The sequence below is a fragment of the Myxine glutinosa genome, chromosome 4, assembly GCF_964187855.1.
Source record: "Myxine glutinosa chromosome 4, kmMyxGlut1.1, whole genome shotgun sequence".
Classification (NCBI taxonomy): Eukaryota; Metazoa; Chordata; class Myxini; order Myxiniformes; family Myxinidae; genus Myxine; species Myxine glutinosa.
In genome coordinates this window covers 120,307,982-120,324,813 of record NC_136264.1, presented here as the reverse complement: position 1 = coordinate 120,324,813, position 16,832 = coordinate 120,307,982, and the positions used below count along the sequence as shown (strand labels likewise).

The 16,832-nt window shown below is 46.0% G+C and overlaps 1 protein-coding gene across 2 annotated transcripts in view; it reads right to left on the bottom strand.

The window, feature by feature from the left end:
* LOC137425142 (ninjurin-2) overlaps positions 1-16,832 on the bottom strand; it is a 61,237-nt gene that overhangs the window by 29,695 nt on the left and 14,710 nt on the right. The window contains exons 2-3 of one of the 2 annotated variants that reach the window (XM_068113276.2): positions 15,433-15,658; positions 15,066-15,092 (exon numbers count right to left, since the gene is read on the bottom strand). In XM_068113276.2, coding sequence (XP_067969377.1) covers positions 15,066-15,092; positions 15,433-15,658 — 253 coding nt within the window. The remainder of the gene's footprint in view (positions 1-15,065; positions 15,093-15,432; positions 15,659-16,832) is intronic. The other variant, XM_068113277.2, reaches the window with a different exon arrangement.

Genomic DNA, 16,832 nt, shown 5'->3' with positions numbered 1-16,832 from the left:
AACAACAACAACAACAACAACAGCGGCGGCGGCGCGGGGAGTGTGCGTCCTCACTCCGGCTTGGTTGGAAGGGGGTGTTGAAAGGGCACCAAGCCTTTCCAACGAGCCGCCATCGAGCATGTGCTCGACGGGGTTACCACGTAGGGGCTCGCTGTCAGCTCCTCGTCAAGGGCGGAGCCCGGTAACCCCCCGCACCCAATAGAAGCGGCGGACCGATTCCATCTGGGGCAGAGCCAACGAGCCGAGGGCGTGTCACTCCCCGCTGAGCATGCGCAGGAAGAGGGAGGTGACGTCAGATGCGCCCTCAGCTTGGAGAAGAAGGACGCCACCTCCGAGCGCTGCAATACCTCCCCGCATCTCTGGACCGGACCGTGTTTGATTCTGCCCCTGAGCCAAGGTGCACCTTGCGCTATCGACTGCCTGTCCTTCCCTGCCATCAATCCCTGTGTAAGTCAGTCTTGTTCCGTTTGTCTGTGGTCTGTCGGGGATAAGATAAGATTGTGTCTAAGTGCCTATCTCTTCTGTGCTTTACCTCTTACCTTGTAATCTACCCTTTTTCTCCACCACCAATTATATCCTCCTCCGGAGGTCTTGAGAACTGTACCCCTTGTGTCGTTTCATTTATCCCAGCCGTTGTGTCCTTTCCTTCATTGATTTAGCATAGCGCGATTTGGTCAACGTCGGGTGGAATCGGGTAAGTTGGGGTAATCGGGTAAACTGTGCGAACACGGCGGCCATTCCGCTCGGCCCATCATAACATCTTAAGCCGTGTCCGTAACAATTGGTGTCGGGAAGTGGGATTGGACCTGAAGCGCGCTTAACGCGCTCGAAATTATTAACGGTGAAATTTGTTTTGTTTTAAAATAAAAACCCGAATTTTGAAAGTCGCGCTATGGCGGATCAAGACGGCTGGGTTCCGGTAGAGGAGAGTGAGGCAGGGTCGATCCAGGACCAAATTGAGGGACATGAGGAGAGCGAAGCAGTGAGGGCGGCAGGTTCGCAAAATGGCGTCCTCGCGCACGAGGTTGCGGGCGCGCAAAATGGCGCCTCGCACATTGCTACGGCGGCCGCACACGCTGCACAAGTGGGAGGGATGGCGCAAATGCAGGCCCTCGTGGAGCAATTTATGGTACAAATGCAGGCGTCCCTCAACCTGCAGAAGGACGATATGAGGGCTAATTGTGAGCAAATGAGGGCTGATAGTGAGCGATTGGGTAAGCGATTGGAGGGCCAAATGGGGGTAATGAGGGACGAAGCAAGGGCTCAGAGTGAGCAATTGGGGGTAATGAGGGACGAAGCGAGGGGTACCGGTGAGGGATTAGACAAGAAATTAGAGGGGTTAGACAATGGGATAGAAGGGGTGAAACATGGGTTAATGGGGGTAGAAAACAGAATGGCCGCTCAAGAGAATCAAATAGAAGGGGTGAAACATGGGTTAATGGGAGTGGAAAATAGAATGGCTGCCCAGGAGAATCAGATAGAGGGAGTGAAAAATGGGTTAGAGGGGTTAGAAAACAGTATGGAAGGCAAATTGAGGGACATGAGGGACCAAGCGGAAAGGGAAGTTAAAAAAATGGGGCAGCAGATAGAGGGGGTCAGAATGGGGGTAGAAACTAAATTGGATGCTCACAGGGAGGAAATGGAGCAGATGAGGGTGGCATCTGGGCAGGAGATGCAAGTGATGGGAGAAGAGATCAGAAGAGGTGTGAGTGAGGAGGTCGGAGGAGTGCGCGAGGAGGTGAGGCACTGTAAGGAGCGCATGGAGAAGGAGGTGAGAAAGGGGACTGTAAAATTGCAAGGTGGTATAGAGGAGTTGACGCTGGGAGTAGAACAACTGACAGTGGGACAAAAGGAGTTGGGGGACCAGGTAAAGAAGAACACAGCGGTAATAGAGGGTTTAAAATCGACACAGAAGGAGATGAAAAAGGACGTAGGGGTAATTAAAAAAGAGTGTCAGACGGTACATGAGGACCTGACGAGGAAAATGAACAAGGTGGTAGAGGTGATGGAGGTTAAAGAGCAGGAGGTGCGGGAGCACATAGAAAAAAATAAGGTGGAGTTAGAGGAAGAACTTAAGGGGGCGCACGAGGAGATGAAGGAGGTGAAGCAGAAATTAGAAGAAGTGGAAGAAGGGGTGAGCGAAATTAAGAAGCGACGGAGAGAGGATAAGAAAGAGATAAAGGAGGAAGTAAAAGAATTGGTCCAAAGTCTGTGTTCGGATCGTGATGATGTGCTCATTAACCGGATGAGGGATTCGCAGGTGATGGAGGAGAAGCGAAGAGAAAGAGGACCCGGTGTAAGTGGTGACCAATATGGTCGTGCGTATGATGCGCCAGGTGATTTAATAAGCTTGGGGGTCGAGATAGACCCGGATGTTCGTGAGAGGCCGAGAGTGAGGTGTATGGCTGATCCGGAGGGTATGGAACGAGGGTGCGAGCGAGAGGGTCCGGTGATGGGAGAGGTGCGAGGTGTGAGTGAGCAAGGTTGTGGTGGTGTGGAATGGGTAGCGGGTTGCGGAAGTGTGACCCATGCATCGACACCAACAGGGGTAGTTTTTAGAGGGACAGGGGAGGCACGGGAGCCCCTTGGGGGTAATGTACTGTGGGGGCCCGGCCGGTTCGGCCCCGTGCTGACCCCGCAAGGGGCAACGCACGGGGTCCGGCAGGCGGGCAACGACTCGCATACGAGGTGGTCCCACAAGGTCCCACTCGCGCCGTATGACGGCAAGAGTGATCTACGCGCGTACCTGGCGCAGTTTGACTGTGTGTGTAAGGGCAACGGTTGGGGTGAGGACGAAGGTGGAGTACACCTGGTGGCCGCATTGCGCGGCGCGGCGGCGGAGGTGCTGACGGCATTACCACCGGGTGCTCTCACCCTGCCAGCCCTCCGCGACGCCCTAATTAATCGATTCGGCATTGAACAGCAGAGCGAGCTTGTTAAAGCTCAGCTCGCGCTGCGAAAACGCAAGCCCCAGGAAGCCATCGGGGAACTTGCCCACGACATTCGCCGCGCAGTGGGGATCGCACATGCTAGCATGGCAGCGGATTCCCGGGAAATCCTGGCGCTGGACCATTTTATCCAGGCCCTCCCGGATATTGAGCTCCGGCAACAGCTCGCCATGTGGCGCCCGCAGACTCTGAGCCAGGCGGCTGACGCTGCGGCCCGTTGGGAAGCAGCGAGGCCCCTGGCCCGGGGGAGCGAGCGTCACGCAATGGCGGTCTGCCAGGTGGGACCCCCGATGGAGGGCGGACCCCTTAGGGGGCCCGCCCCCGACGTGAGTCCTGACCTGGCGGGCATGGTCCGGAGGCTGGTGGACCAGCGCCTGGCGGGACCTGGACCATGGCAGGCGGCCCCGGAGGTGGCCCGCGGTGGACCACGAGCGGGTAATCCAATTCGGACCTTCAGGGGGGAAAATTTGGAATTCCGGAGACAAGCACCTTATCAGGTGAGGTGCTATACCTGCAACCGTCTGGGTCACCTGGCGCGGCACTGTCGAGCCACGCGCCGGGATGATCCCCGGCGGTTGAGGTCCTTAACTCCGCCCAGGGGGGAGCGGGTTAGCCGACCCCAGACACCCCCCCGCCAGACTCCGGGAAACTAGAAGGCCTTACACCGGCGAGCAGGCGCCCCCGTGGATTGCCTCGGCTTTAGATGCCGAGGCGGGACCCAGTACCTCTGAATAAGGGGGGCTTATTAGTGCCAGAGGACTGGGGGATTGATGAGCGATGGGCCCGGTGGGTAAGGGTGGCATCCCTGCCACCCTTCCCATGAGGGGGCAAATGCGCTATAGTTTATGGGGTTGATGGCAGTGAAAACTAGCCCGGGTGGGTTAGGATATATCGTGTGTAGGGATCTAGCAAAGATGACATTAGGTAACGTTAAGGTTAGTTAGTGACAAGGACACCTGTAGTGGGGACGTAGTAGCTTAGTGTTTGATAATGACGTGGGAGCGCAATAGTTAAAGGGACGACTGGGAAGCGCAAGTTTCAGAGGGGAGTAGTTAGATGAGATGATGCTGTGTGAGAGCTGGACAGGTGTGTGGAGCAGTGAGGGAGTAGTGAGTGTTGTGGATCAGCGCGAATGCGCTTGGGGAGAGAAGGGTGCAGGTGGCACCAGGTGTGAGAGCACAGGTGTGCAAGTACAGGTGTGTGGAATATATGGAGCAGAGAATGAGTGGTGTGGAGAGAGTTGGAGTAAGTGGTACGGAGTGGTGTGCATGGTGCGAAGGTGTGGATGGGGGAAGAGTGGACCCCTTTCACGAGTACCCGGGGCGGGTAGTGTAAGTGTTAGGTAGAGGGTATAGGTAAATTGTGGTTGGATATTGGCATTTGTGGTGCGGTTGCAGAATGGTATTGTGGATGGGTGCATTAGTGTTGTGGAAATGGCTGGGCGTGTAGCCTGTTAGTGTGTGTAGTTGGTTTGGGCACTCCACCACTGTGAGGATGTCGGCCAGGTGAGGCCGCAGGTGGGCTCTGGGAGCCGTTAGTGTCAGTGGGTGCCTGAGGATCCCGGGTGTGGATCGGGCAGCCCGTGCCAGAGAGGGCACTGAGGGGGTGAGAGTGCGAGAGGGCCTTCCCCAGTTAGTTAGGTTAGGGTGAGGAGCAGGTAAGCTCGGGTGGCAACTACAGTGGTGGAGGTGTGCAGGTGGGTAGACCTGCTGGGAGAGCTACACGTCACAGCCCAGAAATTGTGCGAGGGCACCGGGAGATGAATCGGGGGAGTGAGACCCCAAATTGAGAAGCACCACAGTTTGGACAATGGGAATTGGTTTTTAGAACCCATAGAGTAAGTTGGCCAATGGATTGGCAGGGAAAGACCCCAGGTAGTGTAAAGTGTGTTAATGTCATTTAGGAAATAGTTAGGATTGATGAACCTGTCGCACCATACGCAGCCACTTACCTGTGGTGATGATGACTCCACACCTGTGTTCCTTTGTTCTGTGTTGCAGGAAAGGAGAATTGCTGTGTGGATTTGTGAGACGCATCACGACGTGGATGAGACATTGGGGTGATTCCATCTCTCCCTCCTTAGGAGGGACTGATGATGAATTGGTAATGGCAAATTTTGATGTCGAGTTGGAAATGGCAAATTTGATTGGTTAGGAGGGAGAGAAGACGAATTTGGTTTATGGGAGGAACGGGGAAGACAGTAGGGACGTTTGTTGATGTGTAAAGTAGATGTTTATGGGTAGTGTTGTGTTTTGTGGATACAGTAAGGGGTAAGGGAGGGGCAATGTAGGTTACCTGGTGGGGGGGGGGGGGCGTACGGTAGGAACGTACCTGTCTCACCTGGTTCCCATGTGCCCCCATGTGTGCATTACCTTGTATTGCGTGCACTTTTGCACCCTTACCACCTTACTCACTTGTTTTCTTTTGTCTCCCACCTCCGAGGATCTGGCTTTCGGGCAGAGAGAGAGGAGAGAGAGGTGCTGGCTCCGCAGTTGTGGGCCTGTACTTTCGCTGCTTGCTGCCTGGATCGATACACCATATGGACCGCAATTTTTGTGGCCGCCCACAATGGACCGCAGTTCTTTTGCGGGCAAGCACCACCCGTTGATGGACCTCTGGGTCAACGTGGCACCTATGCCATACAGGTGAACCACTTATAGTTGGCCCCCCTGACGGCCACAATTGAGAAATGGACGCGGTTGGCGCCTTTCTTTATTTTTAAAGAAGCCAGAAGGCCAAGTGCAGTCCATGAAGGCAAGACCAGCGGCAGAACATCGGCCGGCTGCGACACCACCGGGGACCATGGACACTTGATTGTGCGTTTTTATGAACACTTTATTGGTGCACCGGATGGTGCTGACTGTGTGTATGGGGTGGTGCTTTTGGTGCTTGGACGGGGTGCTCTGCACATTATTAAAGGCCGTAGGGCCACAGGGCACTCGTGGGTTGGTGTATCGATGCTGGCATGCGTGCTCTCTCTATGCATAACATCTGCATGTGTTCCTCAAAGAACAGGTCCTGGATCGTAGTGTAAATATCAGTCTTGTGTAAATAATGCTCCCTACCGGCTGTATGTTTAGTTTGAGGATTCTTTCCGCGATTCGGTTATCCTGTGGGTGTGTTTCTGTGAGGAGAAGGGTGCAACGTCGCAGGGGGACATATTTACTCATTTGTGAACATCTGTAAAACTGTCGCACTCAGGGTTGAGTTAATAGTAGAGGGAACTACATCTGAGTGCCACACTAAAGTAAGTAAAAATTTATCGGGTCGGGACGCCCCGAGGTAGAGAAGGGTGCAATGTTGCGGATATGAGATTGGCCTCCATCCATATCCGCTTGTAAATATTCCCCTATTTCCCCAATACTTCCCAACTATCCCCAATCCCCCATTCCCTAGTCCCATTTTCTGTAAACAACACTCTGTAGACCCGGCCTCCCCCTATTTCCCCCATTAAATGTCGCATCCAGGTCCACCGCATCTCACGTAGACAACTATAGGACATCTTGCTAGTTATTCTTAGTTTATGTCAGTTAAGGACTCATTTCCATTAACTCTGACTCTTCGTTGCACCAGAATGTGATTGTATGGCACCGTTAGGAAGTTTAGGACCTCCCAATACCTCCCCGCAGCTCTTCCTCATGGTACAACAACAACAACAACAACAGCGGCGGCGGCGCGGGGAGTGTGCGTCCTCACTCCGGCTTGGTTGGAAGGGGGTGTTGAAAGGGCACCAAGCCTTTCCAACGAGCCGCCATCGAGCATGTGCTCGACGGGGTTACCACGTAGGGGCTCGCTGTCAGCTCCTCGTCAAGGGCGGAGCCCGGTAACCCCCCGCACCCAATAGAAGCGGCGGACCGATTCCATCTGGGGCGGAGCCAACGAGCCGAGGGCGTGTCACTCCCCGCTGAGCATGCGCAGGAAGAGGGAGGTGACGTCAGATGCGCCCTCAGCTTGGAGAAGAAGGACGCCACCTCCGAGCGCTGCAATACCTCCCCGCATCTCTGGACCGGACCGTGTTTGATTCTGCCCCTGAGCCAAGGTGCACCTTGCGCTATCGACTGCCTGTCCTTCCCTGCCATCAATCCCTGTGTAAGTCAGTCTTGTTCCGTTTGTCTGTGGTCTGTCGGGGATAAGATAAGATTGTGTCTAAGTGCCTATCTCTTCTGTGCTTTACCTCTTACCTTGTAATCTACCCCTTTTCTCCACCACCAATTATATCCTCCTCCGGAGGTCTTGAGAACTGTACCCCTTGTGTCGTTTCATTTATCCCAGCCGTTGTGTCCTTTCCTTCATTGATTTAGCATAGCGCGATTTGGTCAACGTCGGGTGGAATCGGGTAAGTTGGGGTAATCGGGTAAACTGTGCGAACACGGCGGCCATTCCGCTCGGCCCATCATAACATCTTAAGCCGTGTCCGTAACAATATCAATTGAAAAATGTCATAAATTAAAAAGGTGGAATTTTTTCAGGTCATTGGGCATACAAAGTATGCTGTCATGCTGGGACCATTTGTTAGCAATATGAAGGTGCATATGAACAGTTTTTGTTATCGAGAATTCTCCTATGCTCTTTAGCTTTAACCCTTATTGCTCTGTAAGTTATTGCAGTATGATGTCTCCCCTACATCATATTTGTTTGATAAGGAAGGACAGATGACCAAACCACTAAAAAGTGCACTTGTCCAGGAACTAGAGACCAAACTCACCAAAGATGATGAGAGAACTCCAGTCAAGGACAGTGCATTACAGTCCACATGTTTAGTTGACGTGATGGCCAACATCAGAAAGATAAAAATAAAAGATCTGCAGACATTTGGAGATTTCTGTGATAATTTTCTGAACTATGTCGCTGCAGTTGGTCAGGGGGATGACAGGTTGGATTTGGTCTTCGATTCCTCTGTCGAAGGGTCCATAAAAGATTCCGAGAGAAGGCGCCGTTCAGTTAAAGCGGCAATTGAAATGAACATTATCAATTATGACACACCATTACCTGTAGAAATGGACAGATTTTGGGCATCAAGCAATAATAAATTTAAACTCCAGATGCTTCTTCACTCACAAGCCATAAAGTGTGGAAAAGAAAGACCTTCCACAGTCAACGTTGTGGCAAGTTCTTTTTCAGGTGTATCTGGTGCAGTTACATGCCAGTCTGTCAAAGATGGCTGTTCAACAGAAATGCCAGACCTCAGTCCCGATGTAGAAGAGGCAGATGCTCGTATCATTCCACATGCGATGCATGCAGTCAAAAGTGGAACTGAACGTATTATCGTATTGTCTGGTGATACACATGTGTTTGTACTGCTTATGCACTACTGGAATATTCTTCATTACAATGGCCTAAGCGAACTTTGGCTAAGGGCTGGTGTTGGAGATTCAGCGAGATACATTCCAGTTCACACATTAGCACCAAAGGGTGGAGAAGAACTTTGCTATGTGCTACCACTTGTTCATACCCTGACTGGCTGTGACTACACAAGCAAGGTGGGAACAAAACATGCAGCCTTGAATAATGCTAGTCCATCTGAGTATCTTTAAGACTTTGATTCTGGAACAAGTTGTACCGACAGTTTCATGGCGTCCTGTGAGGCATACCTGGTACAAGTTATAAAAAAGAACACCAAGTGCACAACAATGGATCAATTAAGAGACCACATGTACCATCACAGTAAAGGTGTATCCTTGGAGCAACTTCCGCCAACTAGCCATGCAATACAGCAACACATCCATAGAGCGTTTTATGCAACCTATCAGATGGTGACTTTGTTACACCATCATAAGCCCACATCACTGGATCCAACTGCCTTTGGCTTCAGGGAAGCAGATGAACTTTTGATGCCAACTAAAGGCATGAGACCAATTCCTGAAGAATACACAGTTTTGTGCAATTGCAAAAAATGCAGCAATGACAGATGTGCCTGTCGCAAAAATGGACTTCCCTGCATTAGTTTCTGCAAGTGTCAAAGTCTCCAGGGTGATGAACAAATTGTGCAATGCAAAAACCCCTCTGGTTCAACTCAGTATTAGCATAAAGGAAATTCCTTTATGGTATTTGGTATGTAGCAGTAATTTACTCTGTATAAGCATCGCTGGGTCATCTGGATCCCTTTGACAAACATGCGAGTAAGCAACGGTAAATTACTAAACTTGTGGACAATAGAAACTGTTGTGTTAAAACATGTACTTGTCTATCATTGCTTGAGATATGTCTCTTTCATTTGACTAGCAGATCAGGCATAGATAACATTTTATGGAACCATGGTCATCATTCCCATGGGTATTTTTAACGGCTTCTTGGCTTCAAATAAGATTTCAATTAAATCTAACCTTATGATGTGTCCGCCTACTCGACAAAACACTGAGGGTTAATACAATGGACTGAAGAGCATAAGGGAACTCTTCACAAAACATCTCAGAATACATTCTCAAATTGCTAAAGAAGGTACTAGTATGCAGAACATTCTATTATACTTATGGACTGCAAAAAATTCCACCTTTTAAATTTACGGCAATTTTCAGTTGATGTTATGTAATACAATTAGGCATTAAAAGGCCCCAAATGCATATCAAAATAATAGGTAGCATCTATTCTAAACGTTCCATGCATCATAAATGTAAAAGTGAGTAAATCCATAACTTGGTGGGTATTTTTTTGGAGCAGTGTGAAATTTTCACTTGTACTCGGGTTTTGTGACCTTTTGACCTCTGGTGACCTCATTAACATATTAATTTGCATAATGATTATTGTAATGAATAGAGTACTTAAATACAAACATTTTAATGGGTATTTTGTAGTTCTGTTATTTATACTTCCAAAGTTATTGCGATTTATGTTTCCCCTACCCCTAAATTTTGGTATCAATAGAGCGGCAAAGGGCGTGGCTAATGACGTCATTTCCTCTGTTACTGCCGGGTTACCAAAAGTCTACCCAAACTTTTTTGATATGTCTCATGGTCTACTTCAATATTATGAAGAGTAACTTAGGGCACATCTCATGCACACGGGGCCCCCTCAGCCAATGGACTATATGCGATTTGAGTTCATTATGACTTGTTCACAACGTTCGGAAAATAATCGTTGAATAAACAGTGAATTCAAATGGGGTTTAAAATAAATGGCAAATGATTTTCAGTCGTCGACGTGCATGGTTTGGTCAATGACGACATATACCGTGTACATGTATACTGTACATGCGCAACGCGGCAGCCGCCAGATCGCATACCCACTGATATTAAAGGGAGTGTCCACTCTCCCGACACTCTCTCCACCAGACACACCATGTCCAAGTGGCAGACATCAGTCTTACCAACCTAGGAAGCACTTTATTCAAACCAGGTGAATATGTCATTGACATTTGTGTCGAATCGGGGAATTGGGGAATTGACACTTGACCTTTTGCACGTCCCGACCCGATAAAATGCATTTTGTGATGATCTAAATGTCATTTGAATTGGATTATTTAAACTTTGTCAACAATTGTAAGTTATATAATGATTTTGTCAATAATTGTAAATTATATCACGATAACAATTGAAGTTTACAAGTTGTAAGTTTCATTTTCTCCAGTGTCCCACCCTCTTTCTGCTTCCACAGCATCCCACCTCCTTCTTAACTCCCAAGTGTCCCGCCCGCATCCTGATTCGCCACCTTCCTTCCTGATTATACGTTTCATTTTAATGTACATAATAAATTAATATAAACCATTAAAATCTCTTTTCCTGTTCTACATTGAATGCTTTGATTCTACGTGTAAGCAATTTAAACATAAACTGAGGTTACTCACTAGTCTCATGTAAAGGTACACTAGATATGAGGAGTACATTTAATAGAAATCAATTTTTGTTGAGAACAAAGCAAAAAATGTCCACTGTATGAAGTTGACAAATAAAAACTTGAGTTAAACAGCTTTTCAGAACATACATTGCAATACATTAAGTCCTGTGTCACAATTCCTTGATATCTTGTACTCCTTGATTTATTTAGAAGTAAATGTGGGACTTGCCACAGGCTGAAGTAATACTATGGTGACTTGCCACTTGCCCTCTAATACTTGAGACTTGACTTGAGATTTGCCCTCAAAGACTTGAGACTTGCCCTCAAAGACTTAACACTTGACTTGAGACTTGCCCTCAGACTTGAGACTTGACTTGAGACACCCTCAAAGACTTGAAAGTCGTTTTATACTTGGCTAAAATGGCTTGTTGACATATCTGCATTGACCTTGTGAGAAACCACTTCCCAATGCACACTGGGTGCTGGCGGCGTCATCTAGTGACGGTGGTTTTCTCTCCACAATTAGTGAGCCACTTTTAGCGAGAAATCTCCCTCCCCAAGGGATACCAAACAACAGAGTTTTTTGCATGCTATATCCACTAAATTCTGAGCATCAGCAAGGAAACAGCATGTAACATTTTAAAAGTCTTTGGTATAACTTGACCAGGGTCAGAATCAAATGCTGACCTCCCAGACTCAGAGCAGATGCTCTAACCACAATGCTACTGAGTCAGGTGAATTAATTCCATAGTTTGTTCATTTAATTGATTGATCAATTATTATTTTGCTGGTTTGTTTGTTTAATTAGACGCAGATAGCAGGATTTATTACATGGACGTTACGAAGAGAGGAGTGGGGCGGAAGCAATGAGAACACGTATATATGTGAATGGGGCAAAAAAGTGGATGTCCCCCACCCAAAAAGTGAATAGGGCAAAAAAACAAAAAAACAAGCTGATGTTCAGCAAGGACAACTATGTTTGAGGCTTACCGGTACTGTGCCCATGTGGTGTCACAATATATTAGCAAGTAGTAAAAAGAGCAATCAGAGATTGCAGACCCTCGCCAGGACGTGTTTTAGTGGTTGTTAAGGCTTTTGTGCTAAAACAAATATGGCGGCCGAACCATGTGACCGACGATGTCATCAATTTTTTTTTCTCCACCAATTTATCCATAGATGACATGACACTCAAGAAATTTCATCTTGATCGGATGAAGTTTTGTACTTGTCGAATTATGAAGTCATAATGGAGGAACCTATGACATTATCATTAATTAATTTTATTCCCCATGGAGAGTTCTTCACAATGAGCCATGTCTCAATTTTTTCTATGCAGCACTTTCGGAGATATAGAGGTGCAAAGCTTTTCGTTTTTTCCAAGATGGCGCCCGTGCCACGTGACCTATGACGTCATTATTATAATTTTAAAAATTCTACAGGAGGAGGCGCACCTGTGGTGAAAATTTCCTTTCAATCAAACCAATGGTTGTAGAGAAAATCATATTTATTCTGTGCGGACAAACAGACAAACAAACAAATGAAAAATCGGTCAAAGACCGAGGACTTGCCAGAATATACTTTTTTATCGGCCATTTTGGACAAATATGGCGGCTGAACCACGTGACCGATGACGTCATCATTATTTGTTTACTATCATCTATTTTGTCATCATTATCTAAACTAATTTATTCCTCGATTATGCTCAAGAAATTTCATCTTGATCGGATGAAGTTTTGTACTTGTCGAATTATGACGTCATAATGGACGCACCTATGACATCATCATTAACATGTTTTATTCCCCATGGAGAGTTCTTTACAATGAGCCATGTCTCAATGTTTTCTATTCAGCACTTTCGGAGATATAGAGGTGCAAAGTTTTTCGGTTTTTCCAAGATGGCGGCAGAACCACGTGACCGATGACGTCATCAATTGGGCACAGTCTATTCCAGGGCAAGACAAATATGTGTGTAAAGTTTGGCGATTCTACGTGCAACGGTGTAGACGTAGTGCTGCGCACAGACAGACAGACAAACAGACAAACAGACACACAAACCACCCGATCAACATACTTGCCGGAATCTTTTCTGGCAAGTAACAAACGGACTCAAATGCAATGCCCTCTCCTTTGATGAGGGTAATAAGTCAGCAATGCAAACAAGCACAAAAAGAGGAACAGGAATGAGCACATGAGATGTTGAACAAAGTAGGAATCTTAACAGAAAAATTGTAGCAAAAAATTGGAAGAATTTCCTTATCTTTGGGTGAAATATGTTCGATAATTATTTATAGTTGCCCTTTGAATGCTAGAGCCGAGTGCACCGGAACATGTTGAGAGGCGAATAACGGGTTAAATGTGTGTTGGTTAAAAGATTTCTTATGTATTTGTGTTTGTTGCTTAATTTTAAGGGTTCATATTATATGTATTGATCAAATAATTTCATACAAACTGGCAGAGGGGTTCATGTGTGTTTTGCACGTCTAACAAGTTTCTATTGAATTTCAAGATGGGGGCTGTTTTGTGACCAGCACAAGTGCTTCCACTGCTATGAGTTTCTTCGTTGACAGTTGTATGGGAGAGTGAAGAACTGCCCTCATGTCACGTTGCCTGGTGGATACATCTATTCATCGTCTATATTCATCACCATCTTACAGATACCTTGAAATAGCTATATGCACAATATAGAGTATACTCGTATGCAATACTTTTATATGTATGAAAGAAGTGAATGATAATGTACAATATTGTGCTATATACACAATCATCATGTATATAGCCACTTTAGGTCAATCTGCATAATGGCTATACATAGACACTCCTGGCTTATCTGGGATTACAGCTACTGCCTACTGCACTTGGTTTTTTAGCTTGCTTTGCATTGCAATGTGATTCTCAAGCATAAATAATTATATTTACCGGTACTAAAAAATATGAGACACTAGCAGGGGCTACCCAGTGCTGCCCAGAGGGTAGAGTGGGAGACCCAGCGCTGCTCGACTGGATGAGCTTTTCTTGGCAGTGGTTTTGGGACGTGTTGGCCATTGAAAAGATATGGACTCTGGAGTTATTGGCTTCATGGTGGTTATCTTTTGCCTGCAGGCCGGCAGCAGTGCTGCTGCCGGCCTGCACAAAACAAACACGCACACTGCACAAAACAATCACGCACAAAACAAACACCCACACACAAAAAACACACAAACAAACACAATATTTTGTTTGTGCGTTTTTTGAAACAAACACGATATACTTGAAAATATTTATGTAGATTAATGCCTAACCCCATATCCCAATATGTACTTTATAGCGGCCTTGGATGGCCTCAAAACGGAAGTCAAGGCCAATGTGTGAAAGCTTAAAACCTTGCCCGGATTCTGAAGTACCTACAAACAAAATTAGGGGCCTCTAGGTGCTACAGTTCAGCCGTGAAATAATAAGATACAAACACCCACGCACAAAAAACACACAAACAAACACAATATTTTGTTTGTGCGTTTTTTGAAACAAACACGATATACTTGAAAATATTTATGTAGATTAATTGGTAGTTTCATAGTTTGAGACTTGAAGAGATGGGTGAGTATAAAAATGGTTCATCCCCGTGGGGAATATATGTTCCGACGATCCAATCATGAGAGGAGATTGCTGAAAGTGAAGTTAAAGCCACACCCACCAATAAACTTGCCATATCCAATGATTCATTTGAATAAAACATGGTATTTGCAGTTTTTCAATGAATATCATTTTTTGAGACATTATCCTTTTGCTATATGCCCTTAGGAATTTTTTTATGACCTTTAAAGAAAGTTTATGGCAGCCCATCACACTTCTGGAGTGTCAGCACCATGCAGCCCAGTCCTCGTGATTCTCTGGAAGCGAGCTGATGTCCTCAATACATCGCTAGTACAATGAATAATCTACAGCAAAAATATGACTATATCCGGTCTCCTCTTTCATCGCTTTCCACATTTTCACAAATGTCCGTAGGCATAATTACCAATGTCCTACAATTCTACTTATGGCATCTAAATGTACTGCCAACTTTCATTCCACTCAGCCCTATCAATAGTAGACTTTTGTCAAAACGTTCACTATGCCGGATGAAGTCACACCATTCTGGTGGGCAGAACTTAACGCTCAGTCACTGGGTTGTTGTTGTCTCTATTTATTATTACCTCTTGTTATTATCATGATAACTGTATAAAGCACGGACCTTGCCAAAGCCATTTCACCGTATCAATTGTATGGCATCTTAACATCAGCAAAGTTTCATGGAAAAGAAAGTCAAACGTGAATTACACTCCAAATTAGAATAATATTATTATATAAAGCTGAAAAAATTAATCTTACCTTCTGTTAAGGATCTTTGCCCCTTTACTGCAATCACGAACGATGGGGAAAAGGGACAAAAAAGAGGAAAAAGACAGAAGAGGGAGGAATAAAAAGAAAAGATGGATTGATAGATAGAGGATGGACACAAGTTGCATACAGAAAGACCGTTATATCAAAACACAAATGAAAAAAGGGGAAAACATCATGAGAAAAACAAAAGGGGTGCAGGAGAGACAGGAAAAGAGAAAACAAAATAGGAGGGGGGGAAAACAAGCCAATTTCGTGGAAAGGGGGTCAATAAAAAGAATGTGTTTATTGGTATAAGCATAACTGCAAATAAGAGTATGCACAGTGCAAGGCAATGCATACTAAACAGAAAACTTACCAATGAAGACGAGTAGAACTCCAACTACCACCTGGAAGAATATGGAGATCGATATGAAGGTGATTAGAGCAGTGTAGTAGGGGTTATTCGGCTGCTCGATGACGGCCTTCAGCTGAGATGCATTTGCCATGAGCAGTGCCACATCCAACATGCTCTCAGCCACGCTTTTCTTGGTCGCGTAATGGTTCAGGTTCACTCGGTGCCGCCTTGGCTCGCTCACATGCACCTGTGAAGTAATCGTGAAATGTTAGGGTGAATAAAACAATTACTTTAGCATGCAGACTGCATTTCGGTGGAGCATTGATATCATTAAAGCTCTCTTTTTACCTCTGCCATCTAAGGTGGACAGAGGTTATGTTTTCACCCATCTTCTGTCTGTTTGTCTGTGTTTGTTTGTCTGTCTGTGAACAGGATATCTCAAAAAGTTGTGGACGGATTCGGACAAAACTTAATGTACAGTTTGGGTGTGTGACAAGGTCGAATTGATTCCATTTTGGTTAATATCTGAATCAGGATCTGGATACGAGAGGTTTTTTTTAATTTTAAGGAGAATCCAAGGAATGGACAATATGGATCCAGAAAAAACGTTTTGGGGAGGTGTGGGGATGGTTTCATGTTTGTATAAATGTATTTCTGTTTTTATCCTAACACGTATCAAAATTTGTGTGAATAAATATGGAGTATTTACTTCGGATTGCTTTTGTAATCACAGCATAAGATGTGAGGACTTTACTAAATCGGCACTCCAAAATAAACTGGTGCGTCACGGTCACGTCAACGGTTACGGCTGCTTTTTAAAACCGCTTTTGTGATGTCCTTTGGGTTCGTTGATGTGCCAAAGTGATTGTGACACTCAAAAAGTGCACAATTATGTTGCTTCGACTATGTTGCTCATCTAAATGAGGACCAAAACGAATCAAGTAGATTATATGAACAAGTTTGAAATTTGCCATGCATCTCTCAGATTCAAATCCTCACACATCAACCCGTAGCAACTCAACTTTCATCCAAAATAGGCAGTTGCTTGTCATGGAGTGACAACAAATCAGCGACTACTGATCTTACAGATTGGTTGGTTTTCTTATTGAAATACAAAGCCACATGGAGATCACAATATTAGAATTTGTTTTATTACCTCCGCCACCAAAGGTGGATGGAGGCTATGTTTTCACCCCTGTTTGTTACTTGTTGGAATAGATTCCGGCAAGTATGTTGTTTGGTTGGTTGTCTATCTGTTTGTGTGCAGTACTATGTCTACATCGTTGCACATAGCATCGCCATACTTTACACACATATTTGCCATGCCCTGGAATAGACTGTGCCCAATTTTTAACTCTCTAGGCCCAAGGTCAAGCTCAAGGTCACCCAAAACGTTTGAATTGAACATCAAATTGAAGCCC